Consider the following 23,203-nt stretch of genomic DNA (forward strand, 5'->3'; position numbering starts at 1 on the left):
AATTAATATTATTTGTGCACAATTTACGGAAGAAATAATAATAAAATATAAATACATGACGATATATACAGAAATGCCAGCAAATTTATCATTATTATCTAATCTATGGAGAACGTAATCAGTTAATTGGCGAGCTCAGCTCAAATAATAGCGAGATTGTTTTTTAATGAGTCCAAGCACCAGTTTTCAAATGGGTTTTTATTTATTATTATACATAAAATGCAAAATATGATCAGTTATCAGCGGTACTGCGATGCATGCTAAATCTTAAAATATCAGGCAATCGTTAGCGATATACAAAACAGTACCTACAACTCGAGAAACAATCGTATGTATATAGACAGACATGCTTTAAGGTCTAGCGTACGAAAATAAGTTAGGAAATTACTACAATAGTGAATTCTACATTAATACTAAATTCACAGATATAACAACATAGAGAATTTGGACAGAAATAAAGTTCTTTTTATATCCGAGCGAAACCTTTCCGGATTTGTCGAGTGTCTACCGAGCGTCGGTCACTCCCCGGAGTGGGCAATCGGGGAGACAAATCCGGCGACGATTCGGTCGGCTAAGGCTAAATATTTGGCTAATAAAATATCTCAAAAGGCTTTTTACTAACAATTTGGCAAATCTTAAAAACGTGATTGGTCTTTATATTAATACAATTAAGAGGGATACAGAGAGAACCTTGAAAGGTGATATATAAGATTATATTATACTTATAAATAAATAGGGATTTGCACCACACATTAATTATATTGTCTTTACAAGGTAAACACAATTCCTTTTATCATCTTTTGTGGCTTTTCCATCACAATGTGTGCGGGAACCTTTACAGCATGCGCTTCCGTACACCCAAGAAAAATACAAGAAACTTCATTTTATTCGCATCTATTATCATTATTAAAATCAATTTTAAACGGTTCGGTATCAAAATATCAAATCAATTAAACTAAAAATAAGTTTGTAGTTATTATGTTAGCAGTAAGAACCCTGTATAATTGAGCCCATTACAGGTAAAGTGAACCAACTGACAAAATGGTCCCATAACAGGGCCACGGATAGTAGCGAGAAGCTCCATTCGGTAATCACGGAGAAGGGGAAAGGGACAAGACCACAGGATGTGTTCAGAAGATCGGTTAGGATATCCGCAGCAGCAGGAAGGGGAGTCAACAATATTAAAAACAAATAATTTTTGATTAAATTTACCATGAACCAATAAAAACTGCGTAGTCCAGTGATCGGGGATAACCCAAGAAGATTCTAAGCGCTGACGGATTGAAGGAAAAAAAAGAAAGGTAACCCTTCCTGAAGGGGAATTTGTTGCAGTAAAACATATTTGTTAACAGGTTACGCGGTATTGCAGTATCACTGACGATATGCGTACTTTGAATTTATGAAAAAAAATATATATTCCAGCGTTAATCTACTTAATTCACTTTTTTAGAAAATGTCAGTTCGTTCACTTCACCTGCAATTTGGTAACGAAGAACAATTTGTAGAGGAATAAATGACGAAAAAATATCTTGAGAATTGTTTTAATGTAATTGTGAACAATATTACCAGGTTGTTTTTGATAAACAAATACATATGTAAGTTTTAACTAGGATATGTTACCGCGATTAATGCAAATAATTTAAACTTTTTCCATTGCATAAAAAGTAATTTGAAAGTGTGGTCTACGAGCGCACGCTGTATATTTTCTCCATACACAAAAGAGGATCACTTTAAAACTACTCAACTTTGATTTAAAGTGCATCTCAGTCTTAGGAAATTACAAAACATTTAACCGACGTCGCGGGAACGCCGTGCAAAGTTTGTTATACGCTTACAATCAACTCCCTACAGTTAGGTACAAGTCCGATTTAATAAAATATAATGTATAGACACATAGAACTACGGTCCCACTAAAGGACGTTTAATTTTAGTTAATTCCTGTAACTACGTTCATCCATCACATCGAACTCGGCATATTTGCAAGTGATAAACTCGAACAAACTTTCTTGGCGCTTCATTTAACTGTGAAAATTGAGTGGAGTAGGTAGACATTTCAAAGGTAGACTAGTCTAATTAACTTAAAATATCTGCCGACATCATTACAGGCAGTTGTTCCATAAATAAAAAAGCTGCACATATTTTTGGGTAAAGAATTCTGCAAAAATTGTTTAATAATACTGCAAATTTGATGTATTATACATGTATAAAACAGTGATCAAATTTTATTGTCCGTGTCGAGGCGGACGAAAAATACAAGAAATAAAACCCTGAACAAGCGTTACCGACTCGATGCCTACTCTCAGGTAGATATCCTAAACAAAAAATCAAGTGGAGATAAGTCCGCTTAGTAGTGTAGCGGTTGGCGCGTTCACCAACCACGCTTCCGGTCCGGGGTTCGATTCCTGGAGAGGTCGAAGTGAAATATTCATTTTATGTCCCGGGACTAGCAGCTGAAGTGTAAGATAGAACATCTTTCCTTCATGTAACAGATGATAAAATACGCTGCATTCGGTGAAACAATGCAGTGCTCTATGCACCACTGGGTGCAGAAAGGGGAGTGATTAAATTTACTGTGTGTATTTATTTTATGACGCACACAAATTACATCCTATTAAATAAAGCAAAGATCGTAATAGGCTAAAAATGATAAGCGTATTTGTATTTTAAATCTAGAATTATTACGCTCGAGTTATAGAATAAGGAAGAGTAAGAAATAAGTACTATTTAATTGTACGTGTATAGAGTTTCACAGTTAAATGAGTTACGAGCTATCCAGAAATATGGCGCGAGATTTGTGAGTAAACAACACATAAATATACATAATATATTACGAAGCTCTGAAAAATATTATTACTTTGTTTATTATGACGGCGAGTTTTGCGATCCATCGACCGCATATTTAAAATAATCATTAGCCTAAATTGATTACCACTCTGGCAACATATATCACATTGTGAACGGGTTAACATCGAATAAATATTTAATTAATATTTCCTCATCATGGGTTTGTTTTTTTTATTAAACCGAGTTTTGATTCTGACGAGTTTTATTTGAATCCGAGGGTATTGACATGTTTGTTTTCAAAGATATTATACATGGATATGTAGTTACAAAACCTTCAGTGCGACAGTACCCACAAACAATATACACCGGAACCACTTTTCACACCACACTTTCCACACAGTGCCTTGTAAAAAAAAAAGTATAAAAATCAAACAGAAGCTGTTGAGAGAAAGCTATTGTAAAGTTATAGGTATTAAATTGTTGATTTGAATTATATAATTGTAATTGATTGACGTTTGCAGGAGATTCTATGAATACTATGAAAAAAAAAATGGAAATTGACATTTAAAAAAAATATAACTTGACAAATACTTAACAAATCATAACAAGGCTTATTCACTCAGGGCATTTCGAAAACAAATACAGGTAAACGTCGTTTTACGCCGGGGTTCTATTTCGAGAGACGCCAGCGTTAAAAAAATCAGCGTAAAATGAACACAAATATAATGGAAGATATAAAATTAGGTTCCATGTCAAAATTCTAAGAACAATCTTAACATGTTTATTTAATACATATCCCATATATATATTCGAAACAAATTATAAATGTATTTAATAAATACAGTTTAAATTCGTTTACAAAATAAACAATAATCTCTTGATATAAATATTTTGATTTTTAAAAAATAAATACTAACTCACCAGTTTGTACTTAATTAAATTCAAACACTTAAAAAAAAAAACATCCAATGTCATTTGCTTTGATTGTTGCTTAATGTCTTGCAGAATCATAGCATAAACTAAAAATATTTGAATATTCTTTTAATTTGAATAATAATAAAATAAAAAATATAATCAAACCTTTTGAATTTTCTTAAAAACAAAACGAAAACTAACTAACAATTGCACACACACAATAGGCTGCTCGCGTACACGGTAATAGAATAAAACAATGTGTAAAAGTGTGTCTGCTATTAGAATCGCGGCGCCTATTGTCGTCTGGTGTCGGCAGAACCGGGGAATCCCACGCCGCCACGAACCGGCGTAATTGGAAATCGGCGTAAATCGAACCGGCGCAAAACGGCGTTTACCTGTTATAGTTATTATTAAGCATGATTAAATAGGTATACAAAATTTTAATTAATTGAATTTTGTACCGCATTATTTCAAACCCTGTAAAAAGAGGTTCCGGAATACTTCATTAAATTATGGGAATTATTTGATAGGAGCAGCGGTCACATAATTGTTGTTGTGATTAGCCTTGTTCATACCGGTGGAGTGATCGTTCCTGACGTTCCCGTTTACCTCGAACTTGCCCCTCTCCAGGTTGCAGTGGTTGAAGCGGTTCTCCGTGTGAGAGTATTGCATGGCATTAGTCTTGCGATTGCGGTTGAACTGCATGGAACAGTTCTTGGAGAGATCTTGGGGGCGAGGGGCCGCGGGGATAGGAACGTCTTTAGTGGGCTCCACATTGGGGCTTGTGTTCTTCGGTGGCTCCGCTTTAGGAACCGCAGTGTCAGGTTTGGACACGGTGAACGTAGAATCTTGTTCCTTTATCTAAAATGTTAAACCGTCGGTTTTATATAATCAAATTACATGCATCCCCTGTATGAGAAAATTAATGAATGAGCAGTTTTGTTGTTAATTTATTATTTTTAACATATTACAACAGAGATGAAGAACATTTAAGAGAAGGTAATATAGAAGTCTAGGCATCTACAGGGCTTATGACCTGTCATCGGCTGGTTTAAGTGGCCACTTGTAACACACTATGTAACATTCACCATTCTGCCCATATTTGAACGTCGGGTGTGTATAGGACCCATGTAATTGGTTAAAAAGACATTAAAACTAATAAAACCACTTTAGCTAAAACAGTCGATATTGATATTAGTCATTTACCAATATCATAGAAAGAATAGAAAAAAATAAAAGAAAGTGTTTTTTTACTTTCCTGCCAAGAACTTTTTGAAAAAAAAAATACCTATGCATTTGAAGCACAAACTATGCGATGCAATTATTAAATTTTTTGAAGATTTATAATAAGTGATAATGTCTGTCCGGTAGTAAAGTATAAATACCTGTGGTCGGGCAGCCATAGCCTTGGTCAGCGTCAGGTCACACCACATGGCCCGGCGCGCCTTCTTAGCGCACACAGACAGGCGCTTCACACTGTCCGCTAGCTCCCGCACAGCTGTAAGACAACATTCGTCCGTATGTTTAACAATGTACAAGACAAATGGTGTACACACATCATCATCCTATCCCTAACTACACTACATCGAATGCAGTGTATTCTGCCGTCCCAAGCAAGAAGGCAGTAACCAACATTTCTTGCCTCTTTTTTGGTGTGGTACATCGTTTTGTTTTTTGTTTCTGTACTTTTGCTTTATTATGTATTTCTTTTTGTTAACATGTTGTAACTTTATATTTTAATAAATAATTTTTAAAAATAAATAATGTATTTGGTATTTTTTTACAACATTACATTGCATTAAAATTCTTGAATCGTCCCGAGTCGTTATTATAAATAGTGCATTTTATCAAGTGCCCAAAATTGAAGAACATTCACACCGTACCAAAGGTAGGTGCATATTCCATGTTCCTTTTCTTTCTTCAAATATTCCCAGCCTTTTACAAAACTGAATGAAATTCGTTTTTTCGCTACAGTCTGCTTTTTGTTAACACTGACCATCTAACAAAAATGTGCAGAATTATCGTCAGTACTTATTAAACGACCCTCATATATTTTTGTTCCAATACAATTAAAAATAGGAGCACTGACCAGTTTCCTCATCCTTGTGTCTAATCAGCTCCTGTATCCTGGCGGCTTCCACCTCCTTCACGGCCGTCTTCCACTCCTGGATGGCTGTTTCTATCTCTGTGTGCGTGGTCACCGATATCCCTGACACCCTGGGTTAATTCAATAAAAATACTCATTTAATATCGCGAACTCAACTGACAAAATTATTCGAGGGATATAAATAAACATGCGCAAATGAAGGTCTAATAAAAAAAGGATGCTTGACTTCGAGGTCACAGTCTTAGGCTGTAAAAAGAAAAAGAATCAACCTAAAACCAGGAAGCATTTCCTGAGCAATAGGGTTGTTGATAGTTGGAATAAACCACTGCAAGAGCTGCTCTCAACACTTAAAAATAAATAGCTAGTTTTTCTTTGGACAAGTGAAAATCGAAAAACAAGAAAAGAGATTAAAGCTGCCCGCTTAAAACTATTGAGGATTTTTTTTTTCATAATTACGCAAAAAGATCAAAGTTGTAAAAACATAACATTATTATCTTCTTTTTACCTTTATTCGTACTTAATGGGTATGGGGTATTGGGCGCTACATTGACAAACAAATGCGGAAGTTCAGTGGTTTTTTTTATAGTTTTATTTGTTAATAGACTATACTAAGCCAAAAAAATGTTTTTAAATTTTTATGTATCATATTATCAGTGCAATGATTTTTTGAAGTTATGTATTTATGAAATTAATGCACGTGTGATGTATCAAGTTCTCTTCCACTTCTTCTCGGTCGGATCTTCTGATTGGTCCGTTGAATTACCGTAAACCGGAAATCTTCCACAATTCTCTTATCATTGGTTGATTTATATGAACTAGTGACATCGTTCAAATTCCCCAAGATTCCCAGTGAGTTCAGATTTTTAAAAAAATTTTCAAGCTTGACTAATACTTAAGTCAAATAAATTTTGCAGATTGTCTGACCCTTTCCTCGCGTTCAAAATTGACATATTTTATTTATTAGTTTAAAAAGTTTTTTTGGTAGTGACCATGAATATAGACTTTATGTTTGATGAATACTTAAGGTAAGAACCTTTTTGATAATAAATTACTCACATACCATTTTTGTTGGGGCCATTTTCAACTAGTTGTAAATTAATAACTGTGATAGAAAAATAGAGATCAAGTCACGGAAGAGGGGAGTTCAAACCTCGGACCTTAGATACGTGAGTCCGCAACAACCATAACCAGGTGCAAAATTATAATTTTAAAAATGCAAATAACTCACATGGATTCCAGGTCGTCTTCATCGTCAGAATCCTCCAAGCTGGAGCAAGACTGGGCATCAGAGTCTGCCAGGGTTTCCCCCCGTTTCAAGACTATCACCGGACTCTTCTTCAGGTCGGCATCCACTCCCTTCCCAGCCCCACTGCGTTCCCCATTCCTCAGTATCTTAGTCACTACAGCCGACTTGTCCGGGCTGTCGACAGCAGAAGCCAGTTTGGACTCTGAGGCTCGAAGTTTTGCTGCTTCATTTTTTTCTCTCAGGGCGCTTGCTCTCAGAGCTTCCATTTTTCCCATGAGTGTTATGACCTGAGGAAAAAACAATAGTTAGAATATAGATAGTGTCAAGTGGAATTTACAAGGAAAAATAATATAACGGATAAAAATTCTATGTCAATGATTATATTCCAAACACATTCTTAGAATTGAAAGGATCCAAAAGAATTTCAAATTCAGTAGTCTGGTTACCTTCGTGTGCTCCCTCAGCATGTCAACAGCCAGACGGTCCACACGGGAAGCGGCGGGGAGCGTTCGCGGGATGGGAATACTGTTGGCGGAAGACACCATGCGGCCGGGGAAGGCCCGTGCGAGCTCCGCCTCGGTCTTCTTCCTCTCCTTTTCCAGTTGGTGCCACTGCTCATAGCACACCTCCAGCCGACTGTGCAGAATGCCCGACGCGTCCGAACGTCTGGAACGGTATTGACAAATAAGCTTGTTTTTTATTTTAATAATTGGTGCGAAGTAGACTTAAAAGTGGGTGGATGATTTGGGGACTGCGTAAAGCTACGGTTTCTTAAGAAAGCGGTGCCGTTATCTAGCGGCCATGATCACCTAATTTTATTAACTTATTTTAATAAATCTGAGACACACTGCGGTGGAAAATTGACAATCGAGACATTCTTTAGCATTATTAGTAGATATATTTGGAAGATGAGGAGTCATTGGAAGTCGAAAACTATTGTTAGTTTAAATATCAACAAAGTTTAAAAATCAAGCGTTTCAAGGTTTTGTGGAAATTTTTTATGATTTTTTTACAAAACAATCAAAATTCCGTCATTTTTTATAGTCCAAATTATGTTTGTGCATATTTTAAGACACAAAATTGAACGTAGTTATGCAGAAAGGAGCCAGTCCACAATTTTGAAAAAATGTTATATTAGTGTTATCGGGTGCAGTAAGGTCAATTCTATGTTCTGCTAAAAACAGCCAGACAGCTTTCATACAAAAAAATGTAATAATCACCTTCTGAAAATAGGTCGATCACAAAAATGGCATTTTTAAATTTGCAGAAAACACCCACAAAACTAGAAAAATCTTATGGTACATTAAAACTGGTTAAATACATAATTAGATTTTTGTTTGTAATATAAAAAAAAAACTTAGGTATTCATTGTTCATCATTTGTCAAAATCAAAAACATTCCAACTGTTGTGTAGATTTGATTATTCACTATTTTCATAAAAGTGCTATTCAGAAGCACTCTGAGAGAGTGCGGATTATATCCATGGCTGTATCCCAGTGAGTTCCTCCAGGGTATTATCGGTTACAGAAGTTTTTTAGAAGGGATGTGTATCTAACTACCCATTTCTCTCGATGGTTGCGTGGTGTTGACGACAACCCAGCAATTACGCGGAGCAATAGTTTTTATGTTCCAGATAATTCTTCATATTCCAATATACGAGACCAACCTGCTAAAATTTATGCCTTGTGGAAGAGCTACCTCTATGTTGAACAATATTACTTTGGACATTGAAGTTTTACGATGCAAGGTTCTCTTGCTCATTTGACAATTAAAAAAACATATGAAACTTTTGTGTACCTAATGTGATTCACTTAGTATTTTTATTATATTTACAAATTAAGATGTAATATTTTGTAATACACATACATATAAATAAAACTAGGCAGGTTATATGACAAAATGTGTTAGCTGCTTAAATCCTTTTGCCAGAATATGTTCTGACCTTTCTCTTGACGCTCAAATCAGTAGAACGATAAGTTCATGCTTCTACCAGCTGAAACAAATTAAATGCATATGCAAAAATTTGCCGGTTGATGCTGCCCGTCAATTAATAAATGCGTTTGTAGTGTCTCGAGTCGATTATTGTAATAGTATCTATGCAGGTCTACCAATGAACAAAATGATTCGCCTACAGTCTGTATTAAATACTGCAGCGAGACTTATTTTCGGAATCTCCAAGTTCAGTCATATCACTCTACTACTTCGGGAATTACACTGGCTACGTTTTCCAAAGAGGGTGGAACACAAACTCTGTTAGCTTATGCATAAATAACTGCACAACTCTGCTCCGGAATATCTAAAGGAACTATGCATTCCAGATGAACTAGCTGACAGGCGTCTTACACTTAGATTAGCTACGGTGAGAGAAAAAGTTATTATACGTCTACGCAAACAGCGCACTAAATTCAGTGAACGCGATTTGCGATCGCCGGCCCTATGTCATGGAATGCTCTCCCAGCAGAGGTGCGAGGCTGTGAGAGTGACGTGATGTTTCGGAAAAAACTTAAAACCCACTTGTTCTCTAAATCATTTGAATAAATCCGTAGCATGTCATAAGAAAATAAATTGTTTTAATTAAATAAATTACAAATTTAAAAGCTGCAATTAAATTTATTTATCTATAGAATCACTGTGTAAAGCGCCCTTGAGGTATTATATTAATAAAATAGCGCTATATAAGTTATCCATAATAATAATAATAATGACATAATTGGTTAAAAACACAAAAAATGACAAGAGCTTATTCCAGAATTGTGATTTGAAACCTTTGTCCATAATACAGTCAATGTCCTTTTTATTTATATGTTAAAAAAAAGAAAACAAACATTTCTGTTTTTATAATTTACCCAAATATTTCAACTTTGGGGGCCAAAGGGGGAATCAAGTTGGGGTAGAGTGGGATTTTTGTTATTGACTTATGCATTTTACAAAATTATGGTTTGGATTATCAATTACAAAATTCAATGAATTTACCTGAAGTTTCTCAAGTTCATGTGAGGCAGCCAATCCAACCATGCAGCTGGGATTTTGTTCATGTGGAACGTTGGAATGGGCAAAGGGTGTAGACCGATTCCATTCATTCTTCCGTCATCCAGTCCCATTAAGTGCTGGAAATTCGGAGCCTTAAGCCCGAACCTCAACTGTTCCTGAAACTTCTTCTGCATGACGTCCATGTTCCTCGGATACATCGGCTTGGAAGCTTGGTTCATGAAGTTGACTTGTTCCATGTTTCGAATAATCTGTTCCCGCTGCAAGGCATTCACGATATTCTCATTCTCGTGATATTTTTGTTCGCCCATATAAGCTTGGATCAGATTCTTCTTCTGCTGCGTCTGAGTGAAGTTGTTCGGTATGACTCCGTTCTTGTACCCATTCAACTGATAGTTGTTTTCGTAATTACTCTTGGGAGAGACGTCGAAGTGATTGGCTTTGCTTATTGCCCGGAACGGAGGCGCGGAGACCGGAGTATTATTTCTCTGACTGAGAATTTTTCTCATAGTTTCTTCTTGAGACAGAATCATCGGATCCTGGAATAAATGTCGGGATAAATCTTTGGTCCCCTCGATTTGTTTTTCGCCGAAATTTGGATCGTGCAAATATGGGGGCGGCGGATTGGAATACATTCGCGAGTCGACATTATTATATCCATTCTGCATCGAAACTTGCTGGTTATTTAAACCCATTTGGGAAGTTTTGCTCATCAAAAGGTCTTTGTCAATTTCCATATTGGACAACGGATCCTGGTATCTCCTGCTGTTCCAATTGTACTGGTCTGGAAGGGTACCGTTTCGGTAATTGGGAGGTTTTTGCATTGTCGGCGGTAAAACGGAACTGTTCATTTGATACGGCTGTCTTTCCGTCAAATCCAGCAGCGAAATTGTCAAATTTCTCGAGTTGTCACTCGATTTCATGCCATAATCGACCGGAGAATCCAGGTTTATATTTGGAAACTGATTAAAGTCAGAAAACGAGTTAAGATTGTTACCGTATGAATTGAAATCAACTTTTGCCATAGGATCCGTCATGCAGTTGTTCATATTGAAGTTTTGGCTGTTTCGGACTTCTTGAGCGGCGAGTCTCAAAAGATTCATATCGAAGTTTTGTACAGACGAAAAATCATTAAAATTTGAGTTGGGATCATAGGCAAGTGGATTAATATTGCTATCGTTTAAGGCATCACTATTTTGGAAGTAATTCGTGGGCTTTAGGGGGGAGGTGTTCATGTAGTCTTGGGGAGAAATGCTCTCTTTAATATTGAAGTTGTTAATCCAATCTTGAGGTTGGATATTCCCGAGGTCCACGGAGGAAGAATAACCGTTGGGACGGCCCCGAGTGTTGTGGGACTCTTGGTAATACGGGGGTTGGTTGTTGTGGGACGGAGCCCTGAACATATTGGGATCGTAAGATCTCATGTTCAGATTGTCTATGGAAAAATTGTTTGTTGGTGGTGGTGAACTGAAAATATAAAAAGGTATAATTTTATTTTAAAAATAGAAGCCTCTGGAATTGTGATGGATGTCATCAAATGTAACTGAAAAAATGCATTTTCAGTTACATTTGGCAACATAGATTTATGATTTACCCAACAAACATATTGCGATGGAATTGGATTTTAATTCTTAGATTTGAGATTTTTTAGATACCAATGGTGTTTTTCTGAGTAAGGTGTTTTTTTGAAATCTTTATTTTTTGAATACATAGATATTAATACAACATTTTTTTGACTAAAAAATTTAAAATATCCAATAATTTTAGGAACAATAAGAAGAAGAAGAATGTTTATTTTTTATGAATACATTTGTTGTGAAGTTTAAGCAATTTTTCCAAACCGATGGGTCTATTTGCATTCCAATTACTTAACTCGGTGAATTTTACTAAATAATTATTTGCAATTATTTACTAACATTTAATAAATAATTAAGATTTGATAAATAATTTTTCTTTGTTATTATAATTTACATTTTGGAGTTGTAAATAACTTGACGTCGACAAGGTAAATAATGCAGGTAATGAAATCGGACTCAAAATGAACACTCTCAAAACCAGAGCTATGGTGGCCAGCAAACAGAGGCATTAACATCCATCTCATTATAGATGGTAGTGGGATAGAACAGGTTATTCGTTTTAAATATTTGGCGGCTGGCTAAATGATGAGTGGAATCCGGATTCAGAAATAAAGACCAAAATTTATTTTGCGAGATAAACCTTTCATAAAATGCAGAAACTCATGTGCAACCGAGATCTGGGACTAAGCACTAGATGGAGAGCAATAAAAGCTTATGTTATTGTCAGTGTTGCTGTATGGAGTGGAGTAGTCATCTACACGTCATTTACGGCAGAAAAAATGAGAGGGAAGGACACGTACGCGCTGAGCATGTGGCTAATTTTAATGTTGGCAGGGGTAATCTATTGTCTGCGGAGATAGCCTGCCCCTGCCTGCTCTAGGACAATGTCTCGGCCCACTGTCTCGTCCCAAAAATTTCTGTTCACACGACGACGATAGGTCCGATGCTGGGATAGGACCCTACTTTAGGATGAGCAACTTACAGGGATTGTCCTTCCAAGTCTGGTGCGGGCTCATCCAGTATTTTGGTGATGAGTTCATACACCATCGTGTTTTCAGCCATCGGCTGCCCGCTAACGTCACTCTGTTCGCACTGAAACCAAATAATCTATATTATATTCTTCAATTTCGGTTGGGCACTGTATTGCAGTAGTGAGCGGTGATTTTTAATATAGGTATGCAAAAAATGTTCATTAATTTGTACCTACATGTAAGTACATAATAAATAAGTAATATAATTATAAATGGCTAGTTTTTCTGTGGTTCTGTGAAAATCAATTCAAACAACGATAGGGAAATATCACATACTGCAAATACCCATAAAAATATATGAAATGGATTTAGAATAATTAATTGTATTTTTAAAATCAACACGGATATTGTGGAAAAGTGTTTTCATACATAAATTTAAAAAAGAAACTAAAAAAATATGTCACTAGAAAAACGCAACATGTTTAGCATTAATAGTTGTGACATAAAGATTCGTGACAATGTTCTATAAATTTTTTAACAGTTAGGAACAAAGTTGAAAATGAATATGAATCGTGACGTATTAGTAGCAATGACCCTTTTAGCGGTAATTCAAAATTACAAATTTACAAACATTTTTTATGCTACTAATGAATGGCAAAAAAAATTTTTGTTTACTGGACGGTATTTCAGAGACCTTTTTTATTTAAAAAATGTTTTTAAAAAAAAGCGATATTTCCCTATTGTTACTTCACGATATACATAGCTTTATTCTACACTATTTTAATACAACACTAGTACAAAAATTTATTTAAAAAAACAATGAAATTCAGAAGATATTTCCATTATGATTGAAATGCCAAAAAAGCTCGTCATGTATAATTTTGTGAAGGGTTTTTTACACCTTTGTTTCTATATATTATTATCTACCGTACATCTGAAGAAAAAAAACTGTTCTGCGAGTACTTACGAGAATTAGAATTTTAATTATTAGGTACCTAGGTATATTACGAGTATATTAAAATCCTTTTGCGTTTATCACAAACCAAATTTCCTAGTCATCTGCAGCCAATATTCAAAATTCCGCATGTGTACCAATTCTATGTACCACCTAGATTAAGCAGAACATCTACAATATTTTATTGTCAAAATTCTCGAACAGTAGCTCAATATAACTCACCTATTGTTAGATTACGGAATACCGGTAATGAATATGCATCACATTTTGAAATATTTAGTTTATCTCTGCCTAACTTAAAAAATAAAGTGACAAACATATTTTTATCAAAAAGAGCAAATGATCTTCATAAGATTGGGTTGGAATAGTTATAATTGGATTGATTAATGTATTTTGTTACTGCATAATTTCTTTAAAATATATATGTATTTCAAGTAATTAATAATGTGTACAGTACGAGTATATTAATATTTCATACTCGATTTTTTAAAAATATTTTTATTTTTAAGCACTCTTTATACCACATTTATGTAAATGGCAGAAATGCCGTATATAAATAAATAAATGTGCTTTGTTTCTGCATTCCTCCACAATATACAAATGAAATAAAAAATATACGTATGTAAAAAATATATACTAAAAAAACACAATCTATTGTTCTGCAAAGATTACAATTTAAAAATTAAGTCACTCTTGAAAACCACACGATGCGACGAGACCTTTATATGACCAGACCTTTATATGAAAATAGTGTACTTCAAAATACAGTTATTTCACAAAATTGGTAGGTCGATAAAACATAAACATCTATAAGCAGTAGAAACTCTAACCTTTTATCACTGGCAGAAATCTTTCAAAAGAATCAAAAAATTAGGTGGTACCTATTTCAAATTCTTCCGTTCCTGTTTTGAATGGATGGGGGTGGCAAGCAATGACACGTGTTTAGACTTTTGCCGGTTATCGGCAATAAATACGCTTGTTATCATTTCTAATTGTTTGAAGAGACTTAAGTAGATATTTTTTTGAAACGTAATATTTGTTCCTGGCCAGATCCAGTGCGCTCCGGCCCGACTACACCACTGTACACACATACATACATATATATTCACACATACATATTAACACAGAATACTTATTTCGAATGGACAATACGAAGAAAAATAGTTCAATAAGTTTGAAGATACTCGTTATTCGCTGATAAAGCGCAACGTAACACTGCTAAAATTGCATAGAGTAAAAATAATAAAATGTTTTGAATAAAAATCATTTTTAGTCTGAACATATTGCTGTTGAGAAGGAAAACTGATAATACTGCTGATACAACTTATTTTTGTTTATATTGCAAATTTGATAATGCAGATTGTATTAGATAATACTATAATACTGTTATGAAATGTTCACTCCGCTAAAATGTAATCAAAACACGAGGAATAAAATAAACCTGATGTTGCAAAACAATATTCGCCCGAAGCGTACAATATCGCTTAAAAAATCACATTACTTTGACCTAATGCTACAAGTAAATAAGCTTACTAGTGAAATATCTTCCAAATATCCATAAATTTGATTTTGTAAATCGAAAAACATGTTTTTATGAAAGATTTGTACGCTGTTTTGACCCTGATTAATTACGTTCCGTGTCGTTCGCGCGGACTGCTACTTTTGACAGTCCGTCCATATTTAGCGATAAAACAGACGGAAAACGACCGATATTTGATCTGCCGCGATATGCTAACATATTTATTTAGCGCAACGACCAAAGAAGCGGACGCTTTTATTATTTATAAAAAGTAAAAAAGAAACGCTGGCACGAAAATATAACGCCTCCCACTTGTAGGTCAAAATGACATGACACAAATATTTTTGAAAGTTCATTCACGCAGGGGAAGAAAACGAATATTTTAGTATTTAAACGATGTATTTACCTGATCGAAGTCATTTTCCGTTCCCTTAAATATATTTCTTACTTTATACAAATCACTGAAGGCCATTTAATGAAAATACGTTCTCACAGCACTGACGTTTACCTAGGCCATTTTTTTTTCTCGACTAACTAATACATTGTTACACGGAAAATTTAACCCACACATATATACCGGCGCGGCCAATATGCTCAGTCTGAAATCATTTGTATGTCAATATAAGCAATACCTTATACAAAAATACGATTCAAAGGAACTACAAAATATATATAATAATTCAATAGGTTGTTAAAATGTGTAAATAATGCACTTACGTCCATTTTTGTGCATCACAAACGAAGAAAAAATGTTATGTTCCACCGTGAATTTGAAAATGAAGCGCGCACCGCGCAAGTTTTTTTCCATCGTTAGTGTCACGCCGCAAAATACCACTTGAGAGATATTAAAACACTTTCACAATAAAAAGTTCTTACCCATCAAAATTATCTTTCTTTTACCTACCAAAAATGGATTTCAGAAACGAAGGTAAAGTAATAATACAAATATTTGTATATTTTTAGCAAAATAACTTTTTAGAAAAAACGGGATTCCCGGATACATTTTCTATCAAGATTCTAGTACGATTATTGTAATAAAACTAAAATAAAATTGCAGTCAGAGTTTTTTTTAATATTTTTTACTAAAACTTGTCTTTGCGTTTGTTTCCCTTTTGGTTAATTTTTTTAAGAGCGATAATTTTCGTTTATGTAAATAACTTTTTATTTTGTATTACATTTCCTAATTGTATGTCTTTTTATGTTATTTTAATATTAATCAATATTTTAGTGTGCATTAAAAAATTTCATTGCGCAATCATTTATATTTATTTTTTCGATTTCACAAATATGCTTTAAAAAAACCAAATAGATTAAATTTTTTATAAAGATAAAGACGAATGTTACTCAAATTCACAAATTTAAAATAACCAGTGACTGCTTTTTTAAATGAACTCCCACCAATATTTTTTACTAACAATATTATTTGTTACATCAAAATATTTTTTCTATCAATCTTAACAAATAAATGACTAATTTTCACAAAATATTGAATTTTAAATCAGCTCTTATGTGAAGTGGAAAATGTTGACTTATCACTTTTTAGGAAATCATCACAGTATTATCATTCATAAACATATTAAGAAACTTTTCTTACTATTGTGGAGTAAATATTTATTATAATAGCCTTTATTTTTTATTGCAATCATTAAATGCTTACATTTTCTTAGACAGAGTAATTATTTTACCCTTTTATTGAGGAGAGCGGAGAGAGTGGAGAGGAAAAAGGAGAGAGGATAAAGAGTTAATGATTTAACATTTTGATATTCACGGAGATCCTTTGCAATAGTTTTCTTCTTATTTAACAAATCGGCATCAATCCATTGTAATTGGTGGATTTTGTTCAAACATTGCTTCTATACTATCAGGAGTATCCCAAAGTTTGAATCTTGAGCCACTCCTTTTCAACGGCTATCTGTATGATATTCAGTCTTTTTTTCAATGATTTATAAGTATATTTACCTATTAATAATGATATGATAACATAAATCTTCAATAAGACCTTAATAGATTAGGCACTTATTGTATTAAAAACAGATTGTCTATAAACGCCCAAAAATAAATTTGATTTTACCGCAGCTGTTCCCAAAAACTAAAGTATACGTATAAAATCAACGAGTTGATTATAATTTTTTTTCGGAAGTCCATGCCCTGGTGTTGTATTTGAAAGTAAACTCACATAAAATATAACAAACATATTGAAAATACAGTAGAAAAAGCTTACAAAATGTTAGGGTTTGTCATACGATCAATCAAACCTTTTACAAACTGATGCATTAAAAAAGCTTTTTGTTGTATGTATGCAGTGTCCTAGAATTTAGTTCTCCGATTTGGAATCCTCAATACATTATTTGTAAAAATCATATGGGGCATATTCAAAACTATTTTCTTAAAAAAAATAAAATTTTATGTTACATTTTCAAGTAGGAGTGAGTCCTCTAATTTTCATAAAATCCAAAATCTCGCAACTCGGCGTATCATTTTGGATATGAGGTTTCTCTATAAAAAAGTTGATAGCCCACAAATTGTTGGAAACATTTCATATCAAGTCTCTGTGCATAGAACTCATCATTTTTTACTCTTCGACATACCGCACTCACAGACCATTTTATGAAAAACAGCACCCTTCAAATAATACAGACTCCTGCAATTATAGTTTTGGACACATTGACATATTACACTGTAAGTACAGGTCTGTTAAAGACATTTAAATTTATCTTCTGCTTAACTTTTACATAAACCTACCCAATACTTTTATATAATGAATTATTGGTTGTGAAATTTTAGTTATAAATATAAATGTACATGGAAACAGAGAGATATAAGAGAGTAAGGATGACACTCTCCTTTTTTATATATTTTTATTCAAGTTTTACATATCTTTTTATACCCTGAATTTTATTAAAAGACTATATGATTTCTATAACAAATACACTGTTATTTGAATTTGTAAATAAAAAAAATAGAAATGGCAAAGACCTGTGAAAATATCTTGAGGATGTTTTAATTGACAGTAGATTATTCAAGAGTTTCTACTCGTGTACTTTTATAGTAACTTAAGCCATGTTCGCTCTTTAGGAGGAGGATATGGTGTCCACGAAATCTCTCCGGGTCTTTCTGTCTGCGGCCAACTCCCGTATGTCGTTCCAAGTCAGGTCGGCGCCTGTAGTTTAGACGTGAATTGCTGACAAACTGTCAGCGGTAGACGTCCAGGACTGCAAGAACCTGATGCCTTGTAAAGTAGGCCCTCGGAAGGCACAGGTGACATTCAGTTTTGACCGAGTAGTCTTCCAATCTCAAGAACTTAAACATGGTAGTTGATTGATAAATTGTAATATAATATTATTAAGCACGTTAAATTAATTATTACTTAAAAAGTCAATTATATGATTCCACCATAAAAAAATTGCATTGCAAAAAAAATAATTAGAAAATATTATAATCTCTTTACAATAATATGGGTTTATGCTCAGTGTAATAACGTGCCACCATAAAAGAGCCGCTCATACGGACAAAAATCATTCTAGGATTATTAGTCACAAAGTTAGCTATAGTTTACCGCAAAACAATGGGCCTTAGGTACTCAGGTTGAGAATTGCAAGTACAGCGACGAAACCATCTGTTACACGTCTGTTGTTAAGCCAAAAATTTACAATGCTTTTATTCTATGCCATAGAGCAAAATGGCATCTCTATAACTGTAGTGTGTTATTACTCTCGAAGGTTCATGTGATATGCTCACATTCATTAATGCATGTCTAAAGTCTGACAAACACTAACACATATGGAAAAAAATGTTGAACTTAAGTAAGAAGACACATTAACATAAAGAGTTTTATTCAATTTGATATCAAACACAAGAGTTTATACTAAGCACTGAAGAAATATTTATTTATTTCACTTTTTTAACATAATGTAAATTGTACATTGGCGGGCTTATTGCCAAATTGCAAGTTTTAATTTTATAATTTAGGTTACTAAACGTATTCAATAGATAATAAAATAAAAAGCTAGAGATTTACAAAAATAGAAATAACTAAGTAGATTTAAATCTTCCTTTTCAAGCTGACATATATTTACATAGAATGCACACTTAACTTATTAGAAAATATCGAAATATTTCATGAAAATCAAAAATATAAAGCTTTATTTGTTTAGCAGAATATCATTGGATTTGCAGTCAGACAGAATGAAACAGTTTTACTAGTATCCATCATTACTAATGCTGATGGTATAGTCCTTGTAGTGCTCTTTTAAAAGTTGTGCGGTGATTTCATGGTCAGCTCTGCCATATCCCTGGGAATATCCGTAAACATGTAGTTTTTTCTGAGCAGCATCATGATTTATTCTTCCTCCGCCAATGCATTCACAATCCAAAGGCGATAATTTCGACTGAACTTCATCAAAGATATCTGCGTGCCATGTTGATCTTTGATACCCCCTTACGATCGTAATATTAGGTTCCTTGCCATTGACTTCTGAGCCATATACTTTTATTAAAATGTATTTATAAACTCCATTATCGTCGATTTCTACCAAGGGAATACTTTTTAACTCGACTGCCATGGTTTTAATAGTCGTTAAGAATCTACGAAAAATTTTGAAAGCTTGTAAAAATCGTATTTGTCCTAATATTTTCGGCGTTTAAAAATTAAAATTGTAGGTTACTTTAGTTAGATTTTAGTCAATTGACGCGATTGACGTTTGCTTTGAATTTGTAGGTTATGCAATATGCATAGACAAGGCGATATTTTCTGTACCGATGTGACAACTGATGCAAAGCGTTCTCTGTACTGTAGCCACATTCGCATAAAGTGCCTACTTTCTTACCGAACCAAAATACTTTTACATTTTTATATTTCTCAAGATAGTCATCATTATTTCCCTATTCACACATAACGCATGAATTATTTTGAGCAAGGCTTATTTTCCTTGTTTAATTTTTTTGTCTTCATTAATTTAATGATTTTCTAAAATATATTTTTTGGCAAGTCGTAAAAAAATGCTTGTTGGTAGTGAACCCGCCAATATATCTAAAAGAAACACGTTTTTAAGAAAAGGCTAAATAAATAAATTCTTACAAGGTGTCTTATACTAAGATATTTTTTAAAAATTGGTCTATTAAAATTTTACCTGCCGCTACTTACGTAAATAATATTGTTGTACTAAAATAATTGATAAAATTTATTTACAAATATTTGAGGTACTCATTTAAACAACCTCGAGTAAATGGTTTTTATTTCTAAAAATATATTTTAGAAATATTTTTTCTCCTTGTATTGTGTTTAATTTAACCAATAAATTGATTTAATTTTCTGAAACGGCTAAGACACTCGACTCACGAACAAAAGGTTCTGGGTTCGATTCCAGATGAGAACACACAAATTAAATTTGATTTTTTTCAAACCTGGGTGTTCTGTGCTGTAATTCACCACTTTAATTGGGTTTCCTGGCCTGTTGTGGTGTGAAAAAAATTAACAATAAAAAGTTTTATGTTCCACGTCTGCTGTTAAACCTAAAACCAAACCAAAAATTAGCAACGCTTTTGTTCTATGCAAGAGAGTATAATGAAATTTCTATAAGCGGTAGCGCGTAGTTATTCTGAGTATAATATTTTCATAAGGTACGTCCTCCAACCGGATAACGCCCCCTCCCTGAAATTAAAATTTCAGAAATAATTAGCCTAATTCTGTTAATAGGTAAAAACTCCATAAACAATAAAACCTTACATTGACTTAGACATATATACCCAGGCCATGCCTGTTCTAAGGAACCGATATATTGCGGCAAAAAAATAATTAAGGAACATACTCATTATCCATAAGGACAATTAGTAAGTATTCACAATATAAAATTACTATTAAGAAATGGATAGTGGAGGTAGGTTGCGCACGGATCGATGAGTGGATCAAGCCAAATAAGTAAAATGTGTGTACTGTTGATGAGATTTCGTCTATATAAATTGCTTATGTTTTTATGATTATTTTAGTTTATACTGTTTATTATGTTAATGATAATTTGGTTAGTTAGATTAATTAGGTTTTTTTAAAAAATATTATGTTAACTTTGTTAAACAACAAATTTAAGGCAAGTTTCACATTTTGTAAAATGTTTCCCTCGGCACAGGACCCCAGTGAGGGAACATTATTCAGTATAAAAAAAGAAACCAAACAACGTAAAAGTATAAATAAATAAATAAGCAAAAAAAAAATACAAAAGTTTTTTACTAAGGATATAACAAAAAAGTAGTATTAAAAAAAGTTAATTGGGTTTTTTGTTTTATTATTTTTTTGACATGAATTTATTATTGGCTGGTTTAAGTGATCGCTGTTAACATTCACCAATCTTTTTCGGTCTCGTGGTGTAATGGTCGCGCGTTTGCCTACCATGCAAGAGGTCTCGGGTTTGATTCCCGACATGGTTGATATTAAATATTTATCAAAAAGGGTGTTTTTACGCTAAAAATATTTATTAGTCCCTTGAATGGTACCCGAAACGTGAGACTGATCATCTTACCTTCATGTTACAAACATAATCAAGATAAGCTGCGATTGGTGTGCCAATGCAGTACCCTATGCACCATTAGGTGCGGAAAGGGAATGATGATAATGGTATATTCTCTCACATAAAACACTAGCTGAATGGTTATTTTTACACTGTGTGAAGAGTGGCCACCTTAACAAGCCGATGCCAGGTCATAAGCCATGTGAATGCTTAGACTTTCGTATTCCCGTCTCTAGAATGTTTTCCATCATTGTTGTAATATTTTATTATCTCAAACCTGTTTTTAAACATTCACCACTGAATGCATTATTTTAGATAATTATTACATCAATTTAGATAATGATTATATCAATCGATAGATGCATAATCTAAGTATATGATTTGATACCTAAGTAATATTTTTACTAATTTGTTTTTACTCATGTTGACCATAGCTGAGTGTTCCGTAATGGTGCAAAAATGTATCCAATTGTTTTTGATGAACGCACGAAGTTTTGTGTCACATAAATAATTATTATTAATTAGAAGATAAGGAGCCGGCTTTGCTAAGCTTGCACGAGTCATATAAATACCATAATAAATATATAGTATGCGTACCTACTTATGGCTTGTGCTTTGTGCTAAAATCATTAAAATTTTTATGTATTACGGCTACCGCAGTCGTCGTGTAAGCACTCGCTCTAAAATCGGGGCCAAAATAAAAACGAACACGTTTAAAAATCAAAACGCGACCAACCTTCAAAAAAAAAAAAAATATTTCGAATTCAAATTAAATTAGAATGTTCGGTAAATACGGGGCAACCAATCGTTTATAACGCGGGGGAAAATGCATGATTGAATTTTACGAAAGTGGGTGAATTCAGAAGGCTTAAAATGATATTCAGGAAGAAAATGCGTTTTTCGATAGATTGGTTTGACATTTAAAATAATCAAAATTATTCTTATAATTGTGTTGTGTTTTGTATTCGTCGTGTTGGCGCGGATAAGTGATCATTTTTGTGATAGTATCTTTTTTGTTTTAATTTTAATTTGTCAGTATTATTAATATAATAATAAAAGCACGTGGCGTTGAAAAGTTAAGACCAGGACGAACGAAGATTTGGTGTTGAGGTATGTAAATTTATATTTTTTATTTGCATACATAAAATCGTGTTATAATTTAAAATTTAACATGCCGTTATGTTATTATTTAAAATACTTGACAATCTGTTAGACTGTCCATTATTGTTACATTAAAAAATCTTAAAACACTGTAGTATTTTTGCCCCGCAAAGCCGAGGGATACATTGTCGCATTTTTGTTTATCTTATATTATTAATGCAAAAGTTTTTGTCTGTTTTTTGTATTCCGATAGCCAGAGAGCTGAGAACTGTTAAACGCTACTTTTCATTAAAAAAAATATATTACTCCCTCAGGAAAATTTTCAGCGGAAAATTAATTATTTTTTCACGTCGCAACGGAGCGACCCATTGACTTGTTTTTTTTTGCATATGGATAGCCATAAAGGTAAGTTGACCAGTGTCTCCAACTAAAAAATCCCGAAAAAAAATCGCTTCCTTGGGAAAATAAAAAAAATAAAAAAATGAAGTTTAAAACAGTATAGCGATGCTAAGTCATTATAAACGAGCGGATCGTCATTTT

General features: G+C 33.6%; 2 protein-coding genes across 3 annotated transcripts; both read right to left on the reverse strand.

Moving 5' to 3' along the window:
* Positions 1 to 3,710: 3,710 nt before the first annotated feature.
* Positions 3,711 to 15,816, reverse strand: LOC148272572 (uncharacterized). Of its 2 annotated transcripts, none has more exons than XM_088239862.1 (8): positions 15,780 to 15,816; positions 12,600 to 12,709; positions 10,026 to 11,507; positions 7,499 to 7,718; positions 7,035 to 7,339; positions 5,789 to 5,916; positions 5,085 to 5,197; positions 3,711 to 4,560 (listed from the first exon to the last, which is right to left on the reverse strand). In XM_088239862.1, the coding sequence occupies exons 1-8, from the start codon at positions 15,783 to 15,785 to the stop codon at positions 4,219 to 4,221; spliced, it is 2,706 nt and encodes a 901-aa protein (XP_088095988.1). In that variant the 5' UTR covers positions 15,786 to 15,816; the 3' UTR covers positions 3,711 to 4,218. The 2 variants fall into 2 exon arrangements, with proteins under 2 accessions (XP_088095988.1, XP_088095986.1); XM_088239860.1 differs by lacking the exon at positions 15,780 to 15,816 and adding an exon at positions 15,469 to 15,645.
* A 3,062-nt stretch (positions 15,817 to 18,878) lies between these two features.
* Positions 18,879 to 19,800, reverse strand: LOC148272573 (14 kDa phosphohistidine phosphatase-like). Its single transcript, XM_088239863.1, has one exon. It carries the CDS (start codon positions 19,622 to 19,624, stop codon positions 19,262 to 19,264), a length of 363 nt encoding a protein of 120 aa, XP_088095989.1. The 5' UTR covers positions 19,625 to 19,800; the 3' UTR covers positions 18,879 to 19,261.
* Positions 19,801 to 23,203: the final 3,403 nt, after the last annotated feature.

Source organism: Micrasema longulum, unplaced genomic scaffold (genome assembly GCF_059751315.1).
Source record: "Micrasema longulum isolate JH-2025_06_02 unplaced genomic scaffold, ASM5975131v1 h1tg002285l, whole genome shotgun sequence".
NCBI classification, from domain to species: domain Eukaryota; kingdom Metazoa; phylum Arthropoda; class Insecta; order Trichoptera; family Brachycentridae; genus Micrasema; species Micrasema longulum.

What these genes read in the sequence shown, in the direction of transcription:
- LOC148272572 (XM_088239860.1), bottom strand. Translation starts at nt 15,534, where the DNA reads ATGGCCTTCAGTGATTTGTATAAAGTAAGAAATATATTTAAGGGAACG. An exon ending in CGGAAAATGACTTCGATCAG is followed by an intron (nt 12,710 to 15,468) that starts GTAAATACATCG and finishes ATTTGGTTTCAG; the next exon opens with TGCGAACAGAGTGACGTTAG. An exon ending in TGCTGAGGGAGCACACGAAG is followed by an intron (nt 7,340 to 7,498) that starts GTAACCAGACTA and finishes TTTTTTCCTCAG; the next exon opens with GTCATAACACTCATGGGAAA.
- LOC148272573 (XM_088239863.1), bottom strand. Translation starts at nt 19,624, where the DNA reads ATGGCAGTCGAGTTAAAAAGTATTCCCTTGGTAGAAATCGACGATAAT.